The 24,440-nt window shown below is 40.8% G+C and overlaps 1 protein-coding gene across 3 annotated transcripts in view; it reads left to right on the top strand.

The window, feature by feature from the left end:
• The window catches only part of srpk3 (SRSF protein kinase 3), a 77,456-nt gene that overhangs the window by 21,328 nt on the left and 31,688 nt on the right, over nt 1–24,440 (top strand). For all 3 annotated transcript variants that reach the window (XR_009655545.1, XM_060932432.1, XM_060932431.1), the window contains exons 5-8: nt 540–627; nt 5,523–5,610; nt 5,770–5,876; nt 14,257–14,422. Coding sequence is in view for 2 of the 3 variants with exons in the window: in XM_060932432.1 (XP_060788415.1) it covers nt 540–627; nt 5,523–5,610; nt 5,770–5,876; nt 14,257–14,422 (449 nt within the window). In the remaining variant the exon portion in view is untranslated. The remainder of the gene's footprint in view (nt 1–539; nt 628–5,522; nt 5,611–5,769; nt 5,877–14,256; nt 14,423–24,440) is intronic.

Raw genomic sequence — 24,440 nt, 5'->3', positions numbered from 1 at the left:
GGTGATGTCCGTCTGTCCTGGGAAGGGTACTCACCTTCTGAAATCAACTCATCTCACAATTTTTGGAGGAATTTCATGAAACTTGGCAGGATTCTTTGTTATATGTCATTAATATGCATGTTGTAATTTCGTTCAATTCAGTCAAGTTATGGCATTATTGCCAGCGGGGGATATTGTGCTCTCAGAGCACTCTTGTTTTAGTTACATGGTGTGCTGATGTCACGTTACTGTAAATGCTACCTTAAAAGATTATTTCGAACGAATGTCCTTCATTTGAAAGTCCTGCCTTATGCGACACCTGGTTATTACGGCAACAAGGCAGTGACCTTCTGTTTCAAACGCAGCCTAGAACACTATATCCTCACAGTTAAAAAAAGAACAAAGCAACCAATTTAATTTAGCTGTTTGATATCTGCTTGATGACACCTGAATTTATTACCAATTCTTCCAATCTATTTAACATGTACATTGTGAGAGTCACAGCTTTGACACGTAATCCATGCATCAGATTTACTGTAAATCTGTATTTTTGTGTCTAGGAGGAAGAGATTTGTGGCCTTAAAGGTGGTTAAGAGTGCTCCACATTACACGGAGACTGCACTGGATGAGATTAAACTGCTGAAATGTGTAAGTGTGAAAGAAACTTGAAGTTTTTTTTTTTTTTAATCAAACACGATGGGTATCTGATCTGGAGTGGTGCTCTGGATCACATAATCCCAACCGTAGCTATTTGGGAAGGGTAGAAGTGTAACTCGACCTGCTGTCTGGGTGGGAGGGAGGGACTTCCTGTATTCCCCATCCATCAGAACTGCTGCCTGTTAACTCCGTGTAGCCGTAATTGTGTTTTTCAGCTGAATTGAATTAGCAGGAAAAATGTGGTTTATTATATATACATATACCACAATGCTGTCAAATTCTTGATTCTGATTGGTCAGATTTATATTAATGCACGTGTTCTAATAGGTTATTTTTTTTCTATGGTAATGCCTCATTCACATGGGCTTATATGGCAGATGCTCCACATAAACCCAGAAAAAGCTATAATTGTTGATGTGATGATGTTTTCTGTAAGGAAATGTTTTTATTTCGCGTTTGTGGAAGGAGTCTCCGGTGTTGGAGCTTTATAACAGTCAGAGGTAAAGCTGTAAGTTTTTTGACACTGGGGAAGTCTTGATGAAGGACGGGTTTCAAGACGGAGAAATAAAGAGAGGCTGCGAGGGCTCAATATTAACTTTTTAATCCAGTCGGACAAGCGGCAAGATTTTTCACTTTTACTGATCATAACCTTTTTATTACTATGTATTTACTAGTTCACTGAAAGGAAAGTGGTTCGCAAAGTTTATCAAAAAGCAGGTCTGGTTATGAGAATCGTTTTAATTATTAATTTTTCAATAAAACTCCGACTTTAACCGTAACAATAAACAAAAACTATCCAATGCCTCCTTATGGCGTATATGTTGTTTTTGTTCTAACCCATTACCTGATCTGCAGTTTTAAGAGTTAGACTCAGCCAAATTCAAAGCTTCTGGAGGAAATAAAGTTGAATCTTGATTAATCCAGTAAAACCTGAAGTATAAATTAATTTAAAGAACTGAAAGAAAACAAGTTGGACATGATAAAGGTGACAGAATCGCATTGTGAATGAAAACAAAACGTAAGCGAGTTCAGCACTGTCGTAACTTTCCCCTGAAATATTCTACGGCATTTATGATTGTTAATGTGAACCATACAATTAAAAAAATAATAATAATACACTGAATATCTGAATGAAATTAAGATTCACGCACAGATGTTTATTTTATTGAGGTATTTGATCGACATTTCTCCGATTTTGATTAATTCAAAGTCTAATCTATTTAACAGTTATTCTACGAAATCGAGTCGTACATGAGCTGATAGCTGACGAGGTGCGTAGCCCCAAGTTGTCTATAAGCCATACCGTATATGATGAGATTGAGTGGAATAACTGCTTTATTCTATCCATGTTCACTGGATTTTGAGAAACGGAGCATTTGTATTTTTAGCAAATTCGATAAATAAAAACTTTAATAAAAAATGTCCGACAAAATCATTTCCGCTTAGACAGACTTCTTAAAAACCTATCACTGGCTGCACGAATTGACTATTTTTAAATTTAAACATTTTTTTCATTTTTTTATTATTATTATTATTTTAATCCCCCACTGGTCGAAATCCCCCTTCGGGCCTTATGTCATGGCGATTTCTTTCTTTCCTTCCGTCCATCTGTCCGTCTGTCCTGGGAAGGGTGCTCACCTTCTGAAATCAACTCCTCTCTCAATTTTTGGAGGAATTTCACAAAACTTGGCATGATTCTTTGTTATATATCGGTAGTACACATATTGCAATTTCGTTTAATTCAGTCACATTTTACCAGAGTTACAGCCCTTGATTAACAAAATTTATAATTTGACAATTTCATGAGGGTGTGTTTTCCTTCTGAAATCAACTCCTCTCATAATTACTGGAGGAATTTCACCAAACTTGGCAAAAGGCTTTGTGATATGACAGTAATACGCATATTAAAATTTCGTTTAATTTGGGCAAAATTTTACCAGAGTTATGCCCTTGATTATTCACAAATGTGTACTTTGGCAATTTCATCAAGGTGTGCTTGCTTTCTGAAATCAGCTTCCCTCACAATTTTTATTCTCCCCCGCTGGCCGAAAGGCCCGAAGAGGGATTATGCCGTGGCAATGTCCATCCTGGGAAGGGTACTCATCTCATCTCATTATCTGTAGCCGCTTTATCCTGTTCTACAGGGTCGCAGGCAAGCTGGAGCCTATCCCAGCTGACTACGGGCGAAAGGCGGGGTACACCCTGGACAAGTCGCCAGGTCATCACAGGGCTGACACATAGACACAGACAACCATTCACACTCACATTCACACCTACGCTCAATTTAGAGTCACCAGTTAACCTAACCTGCATGTCTTTGGACTGTGGGGGAAACCGGAGCACCCGGAGGAAACCCACGCGGACACGGGGAGAACATGCAAACTCCGCACAGAAAGGCCCTCGCTGGCCACGGGGCTCGAACCCGGACCTTCTTGCTGTGAGGCGACAGCGCTAACCACTACACCACCGTGCTGCCCGGAAGGGTACTCACCTTCTGAAATCAACTCCTCTCACAATTTTTAGAGGAATTTCACAAAACTTGACAGGCTTCTTTGTCATATGGCAATTTCGTTCAATTCAGTCGCATTTTACCAGAGTTATGGCATTGTTGCCAGCGGGGGATATTGTGCTCTCGGAGCACTCTTGTTTGTAGAAAGTGCTGTCGTGCCGAGGTATAGAATAGCTTTAGACATTTATTTAATTCTTCCTTGGACATTTCAGTTGTGTAATTTTCAAACTTCTTTGAGCTTTTGAACCAGTCTAAAAAAATTCAACAAATTTTAATGCTTAAACTGAAGAATGTAAACAAAACAGGGAAATGACAGGAGCAATTTGTGAAAAATGCGATAATAATAATTCTTGAAAAATAAAAAAAAAGATACATTCTTCCCATCAAATACTTTCGTTCCATATTTTGTTGCTTTTTTTTTGTATGTTTTGGGGTTTTATTTTCGAGTAGAGTTTTTATTTCGTCCTCGGTTGGTTCAGCAACGCGCCGCCATTTTGTTTTTCTCTACTCACGGTATACGAGCTGATATCCTAGTAGTAGAGTAGCCAATCAGTGTGCACGATTGCTTATATCCAGTGAATGTGGATAGAATAAAATTAGATATTATGACGTGGTTATTTTTACACATGCACCTGTTGTATTTGGCTTCCCTGGAATTTCGTAAACAATAACATGGCCAGATCACTGAAGGGATTGAACTAGTTTTTTTGGAACTTTATTGATGTAACTCTTGAATAATTACTCTGAAAATGGTGATTTTCAACAAATATTCAACTCATCCTATCAGGCAGGCAGGTGCGGATTTGACTTGTCCTGACCAAACATTTCATTGTCCCGGACAGTCGGGCTACTGTTAATGTCGAGCCCTGGCTGGTGAGGGAACGACTGTTTGTTTATAGCTGCTATAACATAACTGATAGCATTGTCTTTAATATAAAAGAATTAAAACGAATGAGCTTAAAGGGCTGATGACACGAACATGACTCTATGCAATTTCTTAAATAAACTATACAACATGGCAAACATGTTAGATTTCTGTTATAATTACGTGAAAAGAAGCTGTTGTTACGCGAATATCCAACTTTTAATTGCACAGCGCAAGAAAACTGGGTCCGTGGCTCGCGGCCATGTTGTGACGTCAGCGGAAGAACACGCTGCAGTTCACTGGCTGTTCTACTCTGGTTCTACTCAATGGAAATGGCGCATGAAAACGCCGGTGAACTCTTTAGTGCTAGCTCTTCCTCTTCTGGGAGTCTAGAATTGTGTTGATCTCTTCCGAATAGAATCTATGATAGCCTACCCTCTTTACCCTTTGCCTCTCGTTGCTAGGCGGCAGTTACATGAAAGCCGCAAGCTTTCACAAGCAAATACATGACTGATATCACGCCGACTTTATGATTACATTTATGATTATCATGTAGAATCTATAGCTCTACGTACCTTTATCTTATGTCGTTTCACAACACATGTTCTGACAGGAGGACTGTCTTTGGATCCGGCATAGCTACTAGTAGACCCCCTCCGGAATACTGGCAGTGTTGCCAGATTGGGAGGAATCCCGCCCAGTTGGGCGGTTTCAAGTGCATTTTGGTGGGTTTTGAACATATTTTGGGCTGGAAAACTTCAGCACTATCTGGCAACAGATACTGCTGACATTTTCCAGCCCAAAATATGTTCAAAACCCACCAAAATGCACTTGAAACCGCTCAACTGGGCGGGAAACCTCCCAGTCTGGCAACACTGTGTAGGCACTGCTGATGGTAGTAACACACGTTTGTGCTGAACTGAACACCCAAGAGATTCTTTTAAGGTGGGAAGGGTGTCAAAACAATCCAAATCGAAGTGTTCAGAGCACAGGACGGATGTTGGTGAGGGCTCCCACTTGTCACGAGTGCGCCTGACTTGCTTCACCCACTTCGCATGCAGCTCGGGATCTCTGGGAAACTTGAATAAACTTACCCCATCCTTGTGGGTTTTGGAGCAAAAGCCGGCAACACAACGCGAAGGCATAATAACTAATATATATAAAATAATGTATAATAATAATACTAATAATGACAAACTGAACACCTGCCGCATCAACAACAAACTGGTAAGTTAGGAGGAAGGTTCTTTCGCTGAAGTCATATAGCTCCTCCTCCTCTTTCGTCTCCTGGGTGCTGCAGCCCCGTCAAATTTGCCCAATAGCCGCGTTTTTTATCATAACTTGTAAAATAGGCGCCTTCGTGAATTAATATATGGATCATCGGGAATTACTTATGTTATAAAACATCGCCAAAGATGTCAAAAACGTGTCATCAGCACTTTAAAATCTCATGTTTCATCTATTAACTTTTTTTTAAATTCTGTCGTTTCTGTATCTTTGCATGTTGAACAGGTTCGAGACAGCGACCCTACAGATGCCAAACGGGAGACGATAGTTCAGCTCATTGATGATTTCAAGATATCTGGAGTCAACGGTGTCCGTATCCTGCTGTACGTGCTCGCCAAAATCTATTTCTGTAGATGGACCATCATGTTATTTTCACGTTTTGTAGATGCACATACAGTTCATGGTGGAATGTGATAACCCTATTACTATTAATAACTCGGCAGTAATAACCTTGACTCTTTTGACTCATAAGATGTGTGTATGGTGCTCGAGGTGCTTGGGCACCAGCTGCTTAAATGGATCATCAAGTCCAACTACATGGGCCTGCCTCTGGTGTGTGTGAAGAGCATCCTCCGTCAGGTACGCGTCTCAATTCGACATGTTACGCTGAGAACGTACAGAGAAAATAATCACGTACAAACCACAGCCGTGTTCCACAGGTGGAGAGTTTTACTAACTGCTTATTGTGGTTCTGTGTTTCTAAATTGGATTTGTGGAATATTTTAAAATAATCATTAAAACTAAACTCTAAAAATGAATTAGCCTTAATTAAAATTTGTACTATTAACATTCAATCAATACGAAGCTCTTCGTAAGCACGTTTCACACCGTTGGTTAAAATCCGAACTTGGCGAATGAGTGAAAATGTCATTAGATTAATGAAACTGTTCTCGGCTTGAGATGATTGACCACAGTATCAGGACTCTTATGGAATCAATTTTGTGCCAAAATGTTCATACAATACTTTTGAAATATCAAACAAAAACGACAAATCAAAATACAAAAAAAGAAAAAAAGTCAATTTTTTTAGACTGGCAAACAAATTATTCATGTAATCGTGCAAAATATCAGTCTGTTACTCTTCAGAAACCTTTTATTTTTGTTCCGTGTCTTTCTCAGTTTTGCTTGACGTAATTTATTTTGGTTGCGATTCCAGCTTTCTCGTTTGCGCTCCCTGACTTTTTGCTTGCAGTTTTGGCACAAACTTCACGTGTGGGTGGGCTGTCCAGGAATGCATTCCCATTGGCTAACTTGTGTTTGACTGACAGCTACGCTCAGCCATTCCCTACTCGGATTCTGGCGGACTGTTTGACGAGTGACCGATCCATTGACGGTAAACAAGGATCGAGTGGACTTCAGTGGCGACTATGATATTGAATTTACACTTTGTTGAATTAATTCAGTATCATAATCACAAACAAAATAAATTACGTCAAGCAAAACTGAGAAAGACGCGGAACAAAAATAAAAGGTTTCTGAAGAGTAACAGACTGATATTTTGCACGATTACACGAATAATTTGTTTGCCAGTCTAAAAAAATTGACTCTTTTGTATTTTGATTTGTCGTTTTTGTTTGATATTTCAAAAGTATTGTATGAACATTTTGGCACAAAATTGATTCCATAGACTCTGCGATCGAGTCCAACTATTGCGATGGCTGTTTAAATCCTTTTTGGAAAAGCTTTAATATCCAAACAAAGTCTGTTGTATTTCATAAAACGGATTTCCTTTTATCCGATTGTGTATCCTGTACAAAACCTAAAAACCTGCTGTTTGAATTTGGAGCAAAGCAACGAAATGTCTTTCTCTGATGTGTCTGTGCTGATAAACAGATGAATGTCTTTGCTCTCAAAACATGAACAGTGGTTTAAATTAAGAAAATGACACAGTATGGTGTTTATCAGAGCGAGTTCACTCTGTAAGAATTGAACGCATGCACATGTAGCCTGTGCAGCAAAAAAAGCTACAGCAAAAACTCCCTGAAAGCTAATGTTAGTGATTGCGGCTACAACTGACATGTAAATGTTTCTGATGTTTTTTCTAATGTCATGTACGTGCAATATGCATTATGTATGTATGTATGTATGTATGTATGGCCACGCCCATTTAAATAATTTAATACTTATTTCATGCAAATTAACATTTAAATATGATCAAATGCACGTTATAGACATTAATAAATAGCTACCGTAAATTACAAAACATTGTCTATTGTACAAAAATTCCTCTATAAAACACAAAATATCTAAAGCAAAACAAATTTATATTGCAATATTTATATTGCTTATTGCTTATTTATATTGCTTATTGTATTGTAATATGTAAAATTTATCCATAAGCAGCCTGAAATGAAAATGTTTTAACCAAAGATATATATATATATATCTCGCTATCCATGCTGTAAAATTAATGCTGTTCTCCTGAGAAATGCTGGCAAAAATTTATAAGATTTTTGATAATCTTATCAATAAATCGTATTTAAAAAAAAGATAAATGTTGACAAAAAATTCTACTAAGTTGTTTGTTGTTGTGAACGAGCGAGTCGCCAGAAGTCCGTAACTGGGGTCCGTATCGTAGGATACAGACCCGCTTGCCAGCCAATCAGAGCACAGGATTTGATGGAAACCGCACTGTGAAAAAAATAAATACATGCTATTTACCAGCTGGGAGGTCTGTATTGTGAAATACCGCGATCGAGGTCTTGAAAGTACTGAGCGAGGCCCTCTGGGCCGAGGTCAGTATTCAAGGCCGAGGTCATGGTATTTCACCATACGGACCGACCTTAAGCTGGTAAATAATATATTTAGTTTTTCTTTCCCAAATTCTAACAGAAAACGAGAGCGCCCGAAAGGGAAAACCAAGCCGAGTCGAGCCGCCATTTTGAATCCTCATTCACGGCTGTAATGCAAATGGCTTCCTCCTCGGTATACAAGTGCACTTCCATGGCAGGAAAAAAAAAAACTACATTTTGCCGCCTATGTAGTCCCCTATTTATACAAAATTGAGTCATTCAGGATTCAGCCATGTTTTTGCTCGGCGTCAGCAAGTTAGAAGTTTTTAGCTTTCTCCTGGAATGTTTTATTAGTGTGCTTGCCAAAGGCAAGCACACTATTGTTGTTCTTAAGTTTACTTATTCTGCCTTATTCCGGCACGTTTTTTGGATCCACTAATCCTCCTAGGGCGTTCGAGATAGACACTGTTCCAACTCTGAGACGTCGGGCCTGAAGTGTTGTAGTGTGCTTGTATACAGCTTTTGGATCAACGTGCCCGTTCTCTTGTTCTTGTCGTTTTTTTGTTTGTTTTTTTCCCCATAGAGAATGAATAGGGCTCATGAATCGAATCGTCCTACTCGGACACGCTCCATCGCAGATGCACCAAACCTCATGTGATACTTCAGGCCAACTCCCCCGACACATACATGCAATCGGTTCTGACCCGCACTCATATTTTTCCTTTCTTTTTGCTCATCCCTTTTTCCTCCATAGGCTTGCATTGATTTTTGGCCCCATTGAAAATGAATGGTGTTTCAGGAGAAAAACTTTCACTCTCCATCACTCTCTTTAACCAAGTGACGAAACTTCACTTGATGCCTCAGGCCAAGTCCCCGCACAGATCCATCCCCTTATCTGAGACCTGCACTCGTCTTTTCCTCGGTTTTCACGCATCTCTTTTTACCTCCATAGGCTAATATTGATTTTTGGCCCCTTTCAAATGAATGGAGTTTTGCTCAGTAACACTTCACCACACATCCACCAAACTTCATACGGCACCTCAGGCCAAATCACCATCACACACATGATATCGGTTCTGACCCGCACTCGTCTTTCTCTTGCCTTTCATCCGTCCATTTTTTCTCCATTTTGCCGCTAATCAGTGGAAGCTTGACTGAGTCATTCCTCCCTTCCCCTATAGGTGATGATGCATTTGGCAAGGATCTGCTCATTTGAGACTTTGACAGCAAATCAACTTCAACTCAATGTCCACTTTATTAGGAATACTTACACGCACACACGATAGCAATTAGCATATAAGCATTCATGTGTTACCATGCTAGCTGTTAGCATGTTAGGATTAGCATGATAGCATGCAGAGTTTGCATGTTAGCATGCTAACTGTTAGCATGTTAGCTGTTAGCATGTCACCCTCAGCGTGTTAGCATGTTAAAAGTTAACATACTAGCCATTAGCATGTTAGCCTGTTAGCATGATAGCTGTCAGCATATTAGCCTTAAAGTGTTAAAATTCTAACAAATAGCATGTTAATCATTAGCATGTTAGAATGCTAGCTGTTAACATGCTAATAGATAACATGCTATCTATTAGCATGTTAGCGTTAACATGTTAGCTTTTAGCATGTTAGTATGCTAACTGCTAGCATGCTAGTTGTTACCATGTTGGCATTAGCATGTTGGTATGCTAGCTTTTAGCATGCTAGCATGATAGCTGTTCTGCTACAGCTCCGCAAGCACACTTTGCATTTTCTCGGTGGAAATGTGATCTAGTTTTATTTCTTCTTCCTCAGGGTAGTAAAACTCACTTTCGCTATGAAGACTGTCGTTATCGCTATCCATGCTGTAAAATTAATACTATTCTTCTGAGAAATGCGAAAATAAATGTTGACACAAATTGCTACTAGGGGCGGCACGGTGGTGTAGTGGTTAGCGCTGTCGCCTCACAGCAAGAAGGTCCGGGTTCGAGCCCCGTGGCCGGCGAGGGCCTTTCTGTGTGGAGTTTGCATGTTCTCCCCGTGTCCGCGTGGGTTTCCTCCGGGTGCTCCGGTTTCCCCCACAGTCCAAAGACATGCAGGTTAGGTTAACTGGTGACTCTAAATTGAGCGTAGGTGTGAATGTGAGTGTGAATGGTTGTCTGTGTCTATGTGTCAGCCCTGTGATGACCTGGCGACTTGTCCAGGGTGTACCCCGCCTTTCGCCCGTAGTCAGCTGGGATAGGCTCCAGCTTGCCTGCGACCCTGTAGAAGGATAAAGCGGCTAGAGATAATGAGATGAGATGAGATGAAAAATTGAAGCAAGTTAAAACCGTTTGGGGGTGTGGAGTGTGTCTGGTGTGCGTGTCCTCAGTGTGTGACTGGAGGTGTGATATTGAAATGGGAGAGCAGTCCCCTTTTCCACCAAAGCAGTTCCGGGGCTGGTTCGGGGCCAGTGCTTAGTTTGGAACCGGGTTTTCTGTTTCCACTGACAAAGAACTGGCTCTGGGGCCAGAAAAACCGGTTCCAGGCTAGCACCAACTCTCTGCTGGGCCAGAGGAAAGAACCGCTTACGTCAGCGGGGGGGTGGAGTTGTTAAGACCAACAACAATAACAAGACCGTGAAAGATCGCCGTTTTTAAGCGACGAGAAGCAGCAGCTGTACAAACGCGAAGTCATCCATTATTATTATTATTATTATTGTTGTTGCTGCTGCTGCTTCTTCCGTGTTGTTTTTGCTTTGATATTTGCGCCAAGGTTTATGCAAACGTAGCGACGTAACTGACGTATACAACGACGTAATGACGTGGCTTCCCACTCAAAGAAACAGGTGATCGTATTGTCAGTCAGCAAACGTAAGGGGACATTTTCACATACACTGCTAATGCATGTTTATAATATTCAGACATTTGCACTTTATATTTACTAAACTCTTGACATCACTTCCTGGTGCATGCAATCAGTGATGCTTTTGGTGTAAAGTGGGCTTTATGCTCATGTCAAATGCATTATGTGACTGTTCCAGTTAGTTTATTTATTTTACCAGGGCGCCCGGTAAGATTAGCCGATTAAGTTTTGGAGGTAGTCAGGTCAAGGTGAAGGTCAAGGTCACCGGAAAGGTCAACCTTTCAGTCAAAATAACACATTTTCCATTATAACTCAAAAACGGTTGCCGATAGACAGATGTTTACTATTATGAGCATATAGGAACTCTCATATGGCCTTTCATTTGGCACCATGATCTTTGACCTTGAAAGGTCAAACTCAAGGTCACGGATTTTCAGAGGGCTGTAACTTGAAAACAGTTGATGGTAGACTGTTTACCATTATCAACTTATAGAAAGTGCCATATGGGCTTTCATTTGGCACCATGACCTTTGACCTTGAATGACTTTGAAATGTCAAACTCAAGGTCATGGATTTTCAGACGACTATAACCTAACAGCTGATGACTGAAGAATATCACCATTATCAACATATAGGTACAACCCCGATTCCAAAAAAGTTGGGACAAAGTACAAATTGTAAATAAAAACGGAATGCAATGATGTGGAAGTTTCAAAATTCCATATTTTATTCAGAATAGAACATAGATGACATATCAAATGTTTAAACTGAGGAAATGTATAATTTAAAGAGAAAAATTAGGTGATTTTAAATTTCATGACAACAACACATTTCAAAAAAGTTGGGACAAGGCCATGTTTACCACTGTGAGACATCCCCTTTTCTCTTTACAACAGTCTGTAAACGTCTGGGGACTGAGGAGACAAGTTGCTCAAGTTTAGGGATAGGAATGTTAACCCATTCTTGTCTAATGTAGGATTCTAGTTGCTCAACTGTCTTAGGTCTTTTTTGTCGTATCTTCCGTTTTATGATGCGGCAAATGTTTTCTGTGGGTGAAAGATCTGGACTGCAGGCTGGCCAGTTCAGTACCCGGACCCTTCTTCTACGCAGCCATGATGCTGTAATTGATGCAGTATGTGGTTTGGCATTGTCATGTTGGAAAATGCAAGGTCTTCCCTGAAAGAGACGTCGTCTGGATGGGAGCATATGTTGCTCTAGAACCTGGATATACCTTTCAGCATTGATGGTGTCTTTCCAGATGTGTAAGCTGCCCATGCCACACGCACTAATGCAACCCCATACCATCAGAGATGCAGGCTTCTGAACTGAGCGCCGATAACAACTTGGGTCGTCCTTCTCCTCTTTAGTCCGAATGACACGGCGTCCCTGATTTCCATAAAGAACTTCAAATTTTGATTCGTCTGACCACAGAACAGTTTTCCACTTTGCCACAGTCCATTTTAAATGAGCCTTGGCCCAGAGAAGACGTCTGCGCTTCTGGATCATGTTTAGATACGGCTTCTTCTTTGAACTATAGAGTTTTAGCTGGCAGCGGTGGATGGCACGGTGAATTGTGTTCACAGAGAATGTTCTCTGGAAATATTCCTGAGCCCATTTGGTGATTTCCAATACAGAAGCATGCCTGTATGTGATGCAGTGCCGTCTAAGGGCCCGAAGATCACGGGCACCCGGTATGGTTTTCCGGCCTTGACCCTTACGCACAGAGATTCTTCCAGATTCTCTGAATCTTTTGATGATATTATGCACTGTAGATGATGATATGTTCAAACTCTGCAATTTTACACTGTGGAACTCCTTTCTGATATTGCTCCACTATTTGTCGGCGCAGAATTAGGGGGATTGGTGATCCTCTTCCCATCTTTACTTCTGAGAGCCGCTGACACTCCAAGATGCTCTTTTTATACCCAGTCATGTTAATGACCTATTGCCAATTGACCTAATGAGTTGCAATTTGGTCCTCCAGCTGTTCCTTTTTTGTACCTTTAACTTTTCCAGCCTCTTATTGCCCCTGTCCCAACTTTTTTGAGATGTGTTGCTGTCATGAAATTTCAAATGAGCCAATATTTGGCATGAAAATTCAAAATGTCTCACTTTCGACATTTGATATGTTGTCTATGTTCTATTGTGAATACAATATCAGTTTTTGAGATTTGTAAATTATTGCATTCCATTTTTATTTACAATTTGTACTTTGTCCCAACTTTTTTGGAATCGGGGTTGTATAAAATAAGTGCTGCCGGGCAAAATTTGTTTTGTCCGGCAACACTTGTGTCTTATTACAATAACAAGTCAGTGCAGCAAGGTACGTTCGAAAAGCAGCGATGCTGACAAAGGCACGAGAGAAAAAAATTTGCTAAATGCAACAAGGGGCTCGGAGAACTCGGCATCTCTGTCTGCCTGAACACAAGTAGATCTAGAAGCTGACATTAACGTGCTAGGCAAGATCTAACATTAACTTCAGTATCCTGGTATAATATTAATTATTGATTGATTAACGCTATTAGTATTACTATTATTCTTCGTATTAACTAATGTTAGACCTAGTCAAGGTTAATTGCAATTGGATTACAAACATTTTTGATTTTTAATTTTAAAGAGGCCTAACTGTTAGTTCTGCTGTTAATATTATAATACAGCAATAAAGCTAAATGTTAAATCTTGACAATTAGGCCTATTAATGTACAGCAACCTAATGTTATTGGTCTATATTTGGCCCATGATCTCGTTTTAGGTGGTGATGATTTCCAGATCTGTATTCTCTAATATTTTTGTGCTAATATTTAATTAAAACTAACAATCCCAGTGCATCATGTTATTGGTGATTTATTAGATTTATTAGCTTTGTTATTAGGGTTTGGAGTCCTTATGTGCTGTGATTACGCTCTGATCAGGAGCAGGTGTATGGTTATTATTCCTCGCAAACGTGTGTGGATGAGAGTGACAGTTCGAGGTGTGCCAAGCGTGAACGTGCACGGACGTGACGTTAGGAATAATGATACAGGTTAATTAAGAAGTTTCAGGTTTGCTTACTTTATTTTACAAATGTAATCTACCTTGCATCGTTCCCCAGTATGGCTAATTTTGCATGATAGATTCTTTGTCTATAGTAATAAACGAAAATTTGTCTGTGATAATTATTGGCACCCTGCCCTCTTGGAAAGCTAGCTGGAACACTGCGTGACCTTGACGAAACCAACGAACCCAACAGTTGGCATCATTTGCTTGCAGTTATTTATTGGCAGGAAGGTTTAGCATCCTTGTGTGCATCAAATCAAAACCGTGATCTAGGGTTAACGTAACAGTCGAGAAGACGTGCATTACGCACACTACATTTGGTGTCACTGAGGAGGGGGGAAAAACTTTTCAACGTTTTAAACTTTTGCATAGGTTCTCCAGGGTCTGGATTACCTGCACACCAAGTGCAAGATCATCCACACTGACATCAAGCCGGAGAACATCCTGCTCGACGTGACGGACGTGTACGTGAGGCGCTTGGCTGCAGAGGCAACGCTGTGGCAGAAATCTGGAGCTCCGCCTCCATCCGGCTCCTCCGGTAAAGCACATGGCATCTTGTGAGGGTCATCATTCTCTATTCACTTTATTTACACATTGCAAAATCAGAAACCGTGTACATGTGTCAAGATATGTGTTATTAATTTAATATTCTGAGAGATATAGGAACATACCGCCTCTGGAAAGTACAATTACACAAATTTGTGTCTTGAAATTGGAAAATAACCTCCAGCAAAATAAATTTTTCCATATCTGGAGTCTTTGTTAGCCGTTATCTTGCTCCAAAACTAATCACAGTGGACGCTTTGTATGTGTTTAATTATCTAAATCGAAAGCTTGGCACTTTAATTGTAAGCCTTTTTCAGTTTTTTTTTTTTTTATTCCCACCAACATATCAATTATATGCCTGTTGCTATGGTTACTCTGCTTCTGTCGCTTTTAATAAACGCATTTCCATGCACTGTAGCCTATAAATAAACCCCACCTGCGTCATTATAACGAGTCGTTCAATTGAGTGCAAGCACAGGCGTTTAGCCTAAAGCCGTTATTTATAAAAGGTTGCCCAGTTATCACTGATTTAGAGCTGCGATTTATATATTTGAATGGATCTTTGATAGAAGTAAATAACCTGCTGTGACCGGAGTGTAAACGCAGATATTGACTTTTATTCCATCAAATAGACGAACCAAAAAACTGATCATGAGTTCAGTCTTGGCAGTGAGGTAATTACAAGGGTGTGAAACTAATGCTTTTCATTTCATTATTCTCTCTCTGTTTCTCTTTTTTCATGTGTATATCTGAATGTCTATCTGTCTGTCTCTCTGTTTCTCTTTTTTCATGTGTATATCCGAATGTCTATCAGTCTGTCTCTCTGTTTCTCTTTTTTCATGTGTATATCTAAGTGTCTGTCTCTCTCTCTCTTTTTTCATGTGTATATCTAAGTGTCTGTCTCTCTGTTTCTCTTTTTTCATGTGTATATCTAAGTGTCTGTCTCTCTCTCTCTTTTTTCATGTGTATATCCGAGTGTCTCTCTCTTTCTCTTTTTTCATGTGTATATCCAAGTGTCTGTCTCTCTCTCTCTCTCTCTCTCTCTCTCTCTTTTCTCATGTGTATATCCGAGTGTCTGTCTCTCTTTTTTCATGTGTATATCCGAGTGTCTGTCTCTCTTTCTCTTTTTTCATGTGTATATCCAAGTGTCTGTCTCTCTCTCTGTCTCTTTTTTCATGTGTATATCTGAGTGTCTGTCTCTGTCTCTGTCTCTTTTTTCATGTGTATATCTGAGTGTCTGTCTCTGTCTCTCTTTTTTCCATGTGTATATCCAAGTGTCTGTCTCTCTCTCTCTGTTTCTCTTTTTTTCATGTGTATATCCGAGTGTCTGTCTCTCTCTCTCTCTCTGTTTCTTTTTTTCATGTGTATGAGTGTCTGTCTCTCTTTCTCTTTTTTCATGTGTATATCTGAGTGTCTGTCTCTCTTTTTTCCATGTGTATATCCAAGTGTCTGTCTCTCTCTCTGTTTCTCTTTTTTTCATGTGTATATCCAAGTGTCTGTCTCTCTGTTTCTCTTTTTTTCATGTGTATATCCGAGTGTCTGTCTCTCTCTCTGTTTCTCTTTTTTCATGTGTATGAGTGTCTGTCTCTCTGTTTCTCTTTTTTTCATGTGTATATCCGAGTGTCTCTCTCTCTCTCTCTTTCTTCATGTGCATATCTGAGTGTGTCTCTCTCTCTCTGTGTGTTTCACCTCTGTTTTTCTTTTTTCATGTGTGTATATCTGATTCTCTCTCTCTCTCTCTCTCTCTCTCTCTCTCTCTCTGTCTTTCTGTTTCTCTTTTTTCATGTGTATATCCGAGTGTCTGTCTGTCTGTCTCTCTCTCTCTGTTTCTCTTTGCTCATGTGTATATCCGAGTGTCTGTCTCTCTCTCTGTTTCTCTTTTTTCATGTGTATATCTGAGTCTTTCTCTTTGTATTTCTCTTTTTTCATATCTCTCACTGTCTCTTTTTCACCTGTTTTTCTTTTTTCATGTGTATATCTGATTCTCTCTCTCTCTCTCTCTCTCTCTCTCTCTCTGTTTCTCTTTTTTCATGTGTGTCTGTTTCGCTCGCTGTGTGTTTCTCTTAGTTCATGTGTATATTTGAGTGTCTCTCTCTCTGTTTCACTTTTTTGATGTGTATATCTGAATCCCCCCCCAATTTACTCTCTATAGCATTTATACAATGATCCTCTTTCGCTCCTTTGGTAAATGTTCAGTTTAAAAGAGCCAGTTCTTGACAAATAAGTGCAATTTACTGAGTTTTAAATTTATAGTCTGTCTTTTTTAATTTTTTCATTCATTAGTTGCTAATTGGTGCCTCCTCTGATGTATAGTTCTACAAAATCCAGTTATGACAATCAGTTTTATCAAACACTTTGCTTTGAGGAAAGACAGCATTTTATTTACCTGCTTAAAAACACTTCCTAATGAATCCCGTTTTCCCGTCGTTTTCTGTCTTTAATAGTTAAAGAAAGCCATTTGAATTGCTCTGATTTCTAATGATCACAATTTATTGATTTTTAAGGAAAAATCCACCCTGAACTATTTCAAATCAGTATTTATGATTGTGATCTTCAGTCAGTACATTTACATGCACGCTAATATTCCACCAATATTCAGAAGTTGATACAGGTGGTGTAAACAGGATATTCCAGTTGGATATTCCCAATTTGGAATTTTCCGATTAAGACATAGGATATGCTGATGATATTCAGGTTTTAGCAGCGTTCTTTGGACATGTGTACAGCACATTCGGAATATGCGTCTCGATTTGGGGCTTTACGGCAGTCTGTGTCGCACGGCCTCTTACTTGTTTATGGTCAGCTGTGTGTGGTGTTGTACACAAACGAAACTAGACAGCAGTTTGTGAGGCTGGAAGTGTGCATGTCTGTGTGTAAATGGGAATATTAAAGGAATATTAATTTCCATTAGACATATGAACAGCTTAGTAGGAATATCACAGTAGAGGTCTGCGCGGGTCGGATTTTTCAGTCCCACCCGCGCCCGCATTGTGCAGTCCCACTCCTGCCCGCGCCCGCAAAGAATTATGATTTTCAGTCCCGCTCCTGCCCGCACCCAGAAAGAATTATGATTTTCAGTCCCGCTCCCGCCCGCGCCTGCCATATTTTGTCCCACTCCCGCCCGCAAATCCCGCATGATGCAGACGTTCACGTTATTTCTCAGGAAAGTGCTTGTTTTGACACAGCGTGATGGTGCCCCGCCCCCTACTTTGAGTGGATTTGAGCATAAATATCTACAGCTCACGTTCACGTTTGTTATTATTTACCTTGTTTCTGAATTCAGCATGTAGTGTCTCTAATAATAATAATTAGTGCTGTCAAGCGATTAAAATATCTAATCGCGAATCGCACATTTTTATCACATGAGAAACCATTGTAATTCTCTGATCAGCATAAAAAAGTGAATGGGCTTGCTTTGTAACAATTTTTTTTTTTATTGCAAAGCAGAGCTAGCAAGAGAACCATGAGTGAACAACTCTAATCAGAGAGACAGGTTACACAGTGACGGTAGGCTTAACTCAATGCTATCCCAGAAATCCTTCCTGTAATATGCAAATTTGGCTACCTCTGATTGGACAGCCAAATTTGCATATTACAGGAAGGATTTCTGGGATAGCATTGAGTCAAGCCTACCGTCACTGTGTAACCTGTCTCTCTGATTAGAGTTGTAGACTAACTCAAGCAGTAAATCACTTCACTCATAGTTCTCTTGCTAGCTGGGTGTGAACGGCGAGTCATTAGAGTGATCAAAGGCAAATTTAAGATGCCATTCCTCACTCAATCTGGCAATCTGAATCTCTCTGCAAATTTAGGCATCTTAAAATGTTTTTATTAATGCCAAATAAAATGTCCAGCACAAATTATATATGATAGACATAAATTAATAATTTATAAATTTTATTTCAAACACGTTTTTAGTTAGCGGGACTGCAGCTTATCACCGCTCCCGCCTGCGCCGCATATGTGCACTCCCGCGCCCGCATATGTGCACTTCCGGTCGCGCCCGCAATGAGCTTTCAAAATTTGTCCTGCACCACACTGCTTTGCGGCGAGTCCCGTGGGACTCCCGCGGGAGTGCAGGGCTCTATATCACAGGCCTAGAAATTCATGTATTTTTTCACCAGCCAGCCGGACTAGTTACCTTCCAAAGTAACTCGCCAAAATTTGTTCATGTATGAATTTTACTTCTGTCAAAAATAACACAAAAGAGAGTAGTTACCATTGTTCATGACTAATCTGCATTTATTTCAAGACACGAGTATTTGGATACTGTTGTTAAATACATACTGTAAATGAGAACAACACAGAGCACCATAATATAATATCAACAAATAATAATATATTGGAAAACTTGGCAACTTGGTGTATGAGTATTGAAAACAAATATACTTACTATCATGACTATAGCACCCAAAATATGTCCAACATGCTTTCTGTATTTAACCATTTATGAGAGAGAAAGCATTCGGAGCTTCATATTGACTAGGAATCAACTTGAAAAAAATTAATTATTCCATAAAAATCGTATCGCAGCCAAGGCCTACCCTGCTCCCACGTTTGCTTACAAGTCCTTTGTCGTTTCTCCTTCTCGTACGCTTTATCGGCGGCCTTTTTCTCCTCTTCAGACCGAGGTCGCTTTGTCCCCGTCTCTGGCGGTTTCTGTACACCTTTCAGAAAATTCCACATCGCATCGTAGCTTTGGCAGATGTAGATGTAAACAACAAAAAAAACCGCGTGTTTAAATGGGCGATAATGTGGCCACATCTATTGAATTTGATAACGTGATTATTGCGATATTCAACGAGACGCGTTATATGCATGCGCAGTAGTGAAAAAACCGACAGCCTGACTCGTACACGATATGATTCGGAATTCTTCGGTATTTTCCGTCCTGCCGATAAACACATTGATTAACACAGACACGGCACATGCTTAATTTGTGGCGGCTTTAGCTGACGGTGTGTCTGAATCTTCGCTTCATATATATATTTTTTTATTTTCAACTAGCCAGCCGGGCTGGCTAGTGACAGGAATTGCCCACCAAATGACAAATTAATGCTGTGTTCACACTTATACCGGTACGAAAGTGGTATAACTGTATCGATACAAAGTATACCGGTACAGTTTAGTGCATCTGTCCACACTAGCGAGAAATGTTTGCGGTTTTCTTTCACGGTAGTTGAAATGCGCGTGCGCGAAATGTTTCCGTGGTTACCGAGTAACTTCCTTCCGAGAATATATGGCATCCGTTATTTCGAGATCTCGAGAAAACAAAACAATTATTCCGTGATCTCGAGAAAACAAAACAATTATTTCATGATCTCAGCTGGATCACTGTATCTCCGTCGGTAGAGACGAAGCCGGGCCAGTCTTCTGCGGAGGTGCCACGGACTAAGCTAATTTTGAAATTATCCCTTATTAAAAGACTTGATGCAATCTCTCCCTGTGTCAACCCCTGATCAAAATATTCCCTTATTAGGTGATCGATTATTCCAGACATTCTAATGACCAAAGTTGCGTCTATACAGAATGAGAAATAGCCCCAAAGTCAGCATATCACAAGTCTCTTGGCGCACCTGAATGAACCATTTCTCAGCTGTTTACTCGAGATCATGAAATAATTGTTTTGTTTTCTCGAGATCACGGAATAATCGTTTTGTTTTCTCGAGATCTCGAAATAACGGTTTTGTTTTCTCGAGCTCTCGAATTAGTTGTGTTGTTTTCTCGAGATCCTGAATTAATTATGTCGTTATCTCGGGATAACAAGGTGAATAAAAAAAAAAAAAAAAAAGGATTATATGAAGGGCCTCTCTCGGCTTCCGTACGGATGAAACAACGTGTGTGTGCTTTTTGTTGTCAGTGTACAGTCTGTATTTCTGGTGGTCATTTATTCAGTCGAATCGTATAAAACGCGTGAGGCAGTTGAGAAAGAAACAAACAAATCTCCGTTCTTCACTATTTTATTCAGCGAAGACATCGATTATATTTGTATCGATACAGAGCCGCTTCATCTGCCCACACTACAGCGAAGCGCTACAGTACCGATACTGTACCAGTACGAAATCCATACATTTGTGGGTTTCATACCAATACAGTTATACCGCTACAGTACCGGTATAGTTGCTAGTGTGGACAGGTGTTGTGGTACGAAAGTAGTTTCGTATCGGTACAAAATCCCTAGTGTGGACAGGGTATAAGTCACCTCGGGCGACCGGACCACCGCGAGTTTCGAGCCGTGTATCATCTTTTTCCAAATAAGGGCGAATATTTTGTGCATGTAAACATAGTGACTGACGTAAAGATTTATTTTGTAATTAAACTCCGAGTTGACTTCTTTGGTTTAAACATCTATCATCAACACGTTGGTCTAGTTTCACTTCAGGAAATGGTTTCTAAGTTACTTACAATGTTGTACGACAACCTGTTGATAATGGTGTGGTGGAATTTAGCCCTCGCTTCATCTCTACCTAACCAGAGCAATGCAGTGGTACTTCAGGCCTTCAGTCTGTCCAGCTCTCTCACCCCTCATCTGTACGCTCTGCTCAAACTGATCAGCTTTCATGCTACCACCACCATCCACGCCGTTGCATTCGTCATCTCGTAGCTCACTAACTAGCTGAACCGAGTCTCTGCTGTCACTCTTTGAGTCCAGCACGTGCACCACCGTCTCCTCTACTTCTACACTGGATTTCTTAATATGGTGTTGAACGTTACTGAAAATTGGTGAGGGGGGAAAACTTAAGCTCTTACTGTTTTTTGTTTTTAGGAGCTGATCGTGAAACCTTGTCACTTATTTTAAATTTTTTCTCCTTTTAAATACCATTATACAGTAACTGCGCTAGTCAAGTCAGCTTATTTGTATAGCGCTTTTAACAGCAGACATTGTCGCAAAGCAGCTTGACAGAAAAAAATAAAGGTTTTAAACATATGAACTAATTTTATCCCTAATGAGCAAGCCTGAGGTGATGGTGGCAAGGAGAAACTCCTTCAGACGACATGAAGAAACCTTGAGAGGAACCAGACTCAAAAGGGAACCCATCCTCATCTGGGTGATAACAGATAGCATGATTTATAAATAACTCGCTTCTATAACTACGTCATATATATACAGTCGTCATAAAGTACAACGGTGTAACCAGGAAATTCATTATAGTTTTCACAGGAAGTCTATTTTGTTCAAGTTATCACCTGTTCATTAACATTGATGGAGACTTGAGTGCAAAACCATTCATGACAGCTGCAGTCTGAAAGTTATCATGGTGATTATAGTCCTAAACCCTCGTCGCAAAACTGTTTGTCTTAATTGTCCAAAGCTATCTTCTGAGTGTGTTCTTTAGGCTGCCCATAGTGTGAGCGAAGTGATGAGAACTGCAGCTAGAAGTAGGGCAGCAGGATGGATCAGGCAGGTCCAGAGAGTAGGAGAGGACAGTATCACTGGTATATCAGGATTGACGTGTAATTTGACAGAGAGGGGGAACGAGAGAGAGAGACAGAGAGAAAACACAGGTATGCCTGTTGTCAACGAATGGTTAAGAACGGTGTCCACTGAGTGCAAGCAGGGACTCCGGCAAGACTAACTATGATGGCGTAACTAAAGGGAGAGCCAGAAGGTAACAGGCATGAGGGAGCCCTGGGACATAAAGCAGCAGCCATTACACCTTCAACAAACCTGAGTGAACGTATGAGAGTGAGGAGCGACAGCATCCATACATCCCAGTTTACCAAACGCACTATGCCTGAAGACCCTCCAGATCCACTCCATTGCCTAATAAAAAAGGTTTGACTAAACGGGTGGGTTTCCCAAAAGCATCATAGCACAGAGATCACTGTTACAAGGTAGAGCGAGCATCACAATGAACACACTCTCTCCTAGTTAAGATGCTCTTAACGCTAAGAAGCTTTTGGGAAACCCACCCCAAATATGTTTCGAACTGAGACTGGGACTGTGTCTGAGTCCCGAGCACTACTTGGAAGGCTGTTCCATGTCTGTGGGGCTCTGTAAGAAAAGGCTCCGCCCCCTGATGCAGCCTTCACTATTTGAGGTAGAAATGTCTCTGTGATGTCAGCGCGGCACATGAGCACTAACTTCTCCCGCCAATTATATATGAAACCTATTTCATATTGTCGTGGAAGTCTGTACCTCAGAAGTAGCCATAAGAAGTTGTCTTAAATGCTTTTATTGCACAGAAACAATGCAAGCGTGAGTGAATCCTACGAAAACACTGAGGCCTAAGTTTCTTCCATTAGTTTTTAAGTCGGGTCTCTTTTTTGGGAGACCCACCCTAGGACCGCCTCAGGACCACCCCAAAACAAAATGGTAGCGCCTATTAAAATCATTGTAAAAGGACTTTGTTTGAAACACAGACTTTTGATTGGCTGAAACATATTTCCTGCATTTACCATATGGCATTCTAAAGGTTTTATTACTTAATGACGAGTCTGTGTTTGTCATGCGAAATGTCTTTACAATGATAATCAGTGGTGGAGAACACAATATGATCACACATACATGAGGTCCTCTAAACATTTAAACTCAAAGTGGCTCAGCTTAAAGGAGCTTGATGTTCAAATACTTCTTGAGTATAACAATCATAAATTCATGCTAAAAAAAATTGAAGCAGGGGCGGCACGGTGGTGTAGTGGTTAGCGCTGTCGCCTCACAACAAGAAGGTCCGGGTTCGAGCCCCGTGGCCGGCGAGGGCCTTTCTGTGCGGAGTTTGCATGTTCTCCCCGTGTCCGCGTGGGTTTCCTCCGGGTGCTCCGGTTTCCCCCACAGTCCAAAGACATGCAGGTTAGGTTAACTGGTGACTCTAAATTGACCGTAGGTGTGAATGTGAGTGTGAATGGTTGTCTGTGTCTATGTGTCAGCCCTGTGATGACCTGGCGACTTGTCCAGGGTGTACCCCGCCTTTCGCCCGTAGTCAGCTGGGATAGGCTCCAGCTCGCCTGCGACCCTGTAGAAGGATAAAGCGGCTAGAGATAATGAGATGAGATGAAAAATTGAAGCAAGTTAAAACCGTTTGGGGGTGTGGAATGTGTCTGGTGTGTGTGTCCTCAGTGTGTGACTGGAGGTGTGATATTGAAATGGGAGAGCAGTCCCCTTTTCCACCAAAGCAGTTCCAGGGCTGGTTCGGGGCCAGTGCTTAGTTTGGAACTGGGTTTTCTGTTTCCACTGACAAAGAACTGGCTCTGGGGCCAGAAAAACCGGTTCCAGGCTAGCACCAGCTCTCTGCTGGGCCAGAGGAAAGAACCGCTTACGTCAGCGGGGGGGCGGAGTTGTTAAGACCAACAACAATAACAAGACCGTGAAAGATCGCCATTTTTAAGCGACGAGAAGCAGCAGCTGTACAAACGCGAAGTCATCCATTATTATTATTATTATTGTTGTTGCTGCTGCTGCTTCTTCCGTGTTGTTTTTGCTTTGATATTTGCGCCAAGGTTTATGCAAACGTAGTGACGTAACTGACGTATACAACGACGTAATGACGTGGCTTCCCTTAGCACCGCGAGCTATGGAAAAGCAAACTGGTTCTCAGCTGGTTCGCAAATTGAACGAGTTGTGAACCAGCACCAGCACTGGCCCCGAACCGGCCCTGGAACTGATTTGGTGGAAAAGGGGTATTTGTAACCTAGTCAACAAAAAAATAACTGGCTACAGAGACCGAGATCTTCACACCTTTTGGTGCCTCCAGAGACAGAAAGTCTACAGGAATCCCAACACATTCTGAAGCTTATACCCACAAGCTAGAGACAAAATTCTCTCACAATATGTTTCGGGGTGGAATGTTCCTGTAATTGTTAATCACTGTAATGAGGTCAGTTCCCATTAGGAAGTGTTTTTTTTCATAGGATTAAAATTTACATTATGTTCAAATCAAGAGCACACGACCCAATACAACAGCACGGACTTCCTACAGCAGAGATGCGGCACCAGGCCTGTTTCATAACGTTTGTTTTGGAGCTGAGCTGAGCAGCTGAGAAATAACCTTGCCAAGCTGAACAGCTGCTGG

The sequence above is a fragment of the Neoarius graeffei genome, chromosome 10, assembly GCF_027579695.1.
Source record: "Neoarius graeffei isolate fNeoGra1 chromosome 10, fNeoGra1.pri, whole genome shotgun sequence".
Taxonomy (NCBI): domain Eukaryota; kingdom Metazoa; phylum Chordata; class Actinopteri; order Siluriformes; family Ariidae; genus Neoarius; species Neoarius graeffei.
This window is presented reverse-complemented; position numbering and strand designations above follow the sequence as displayed.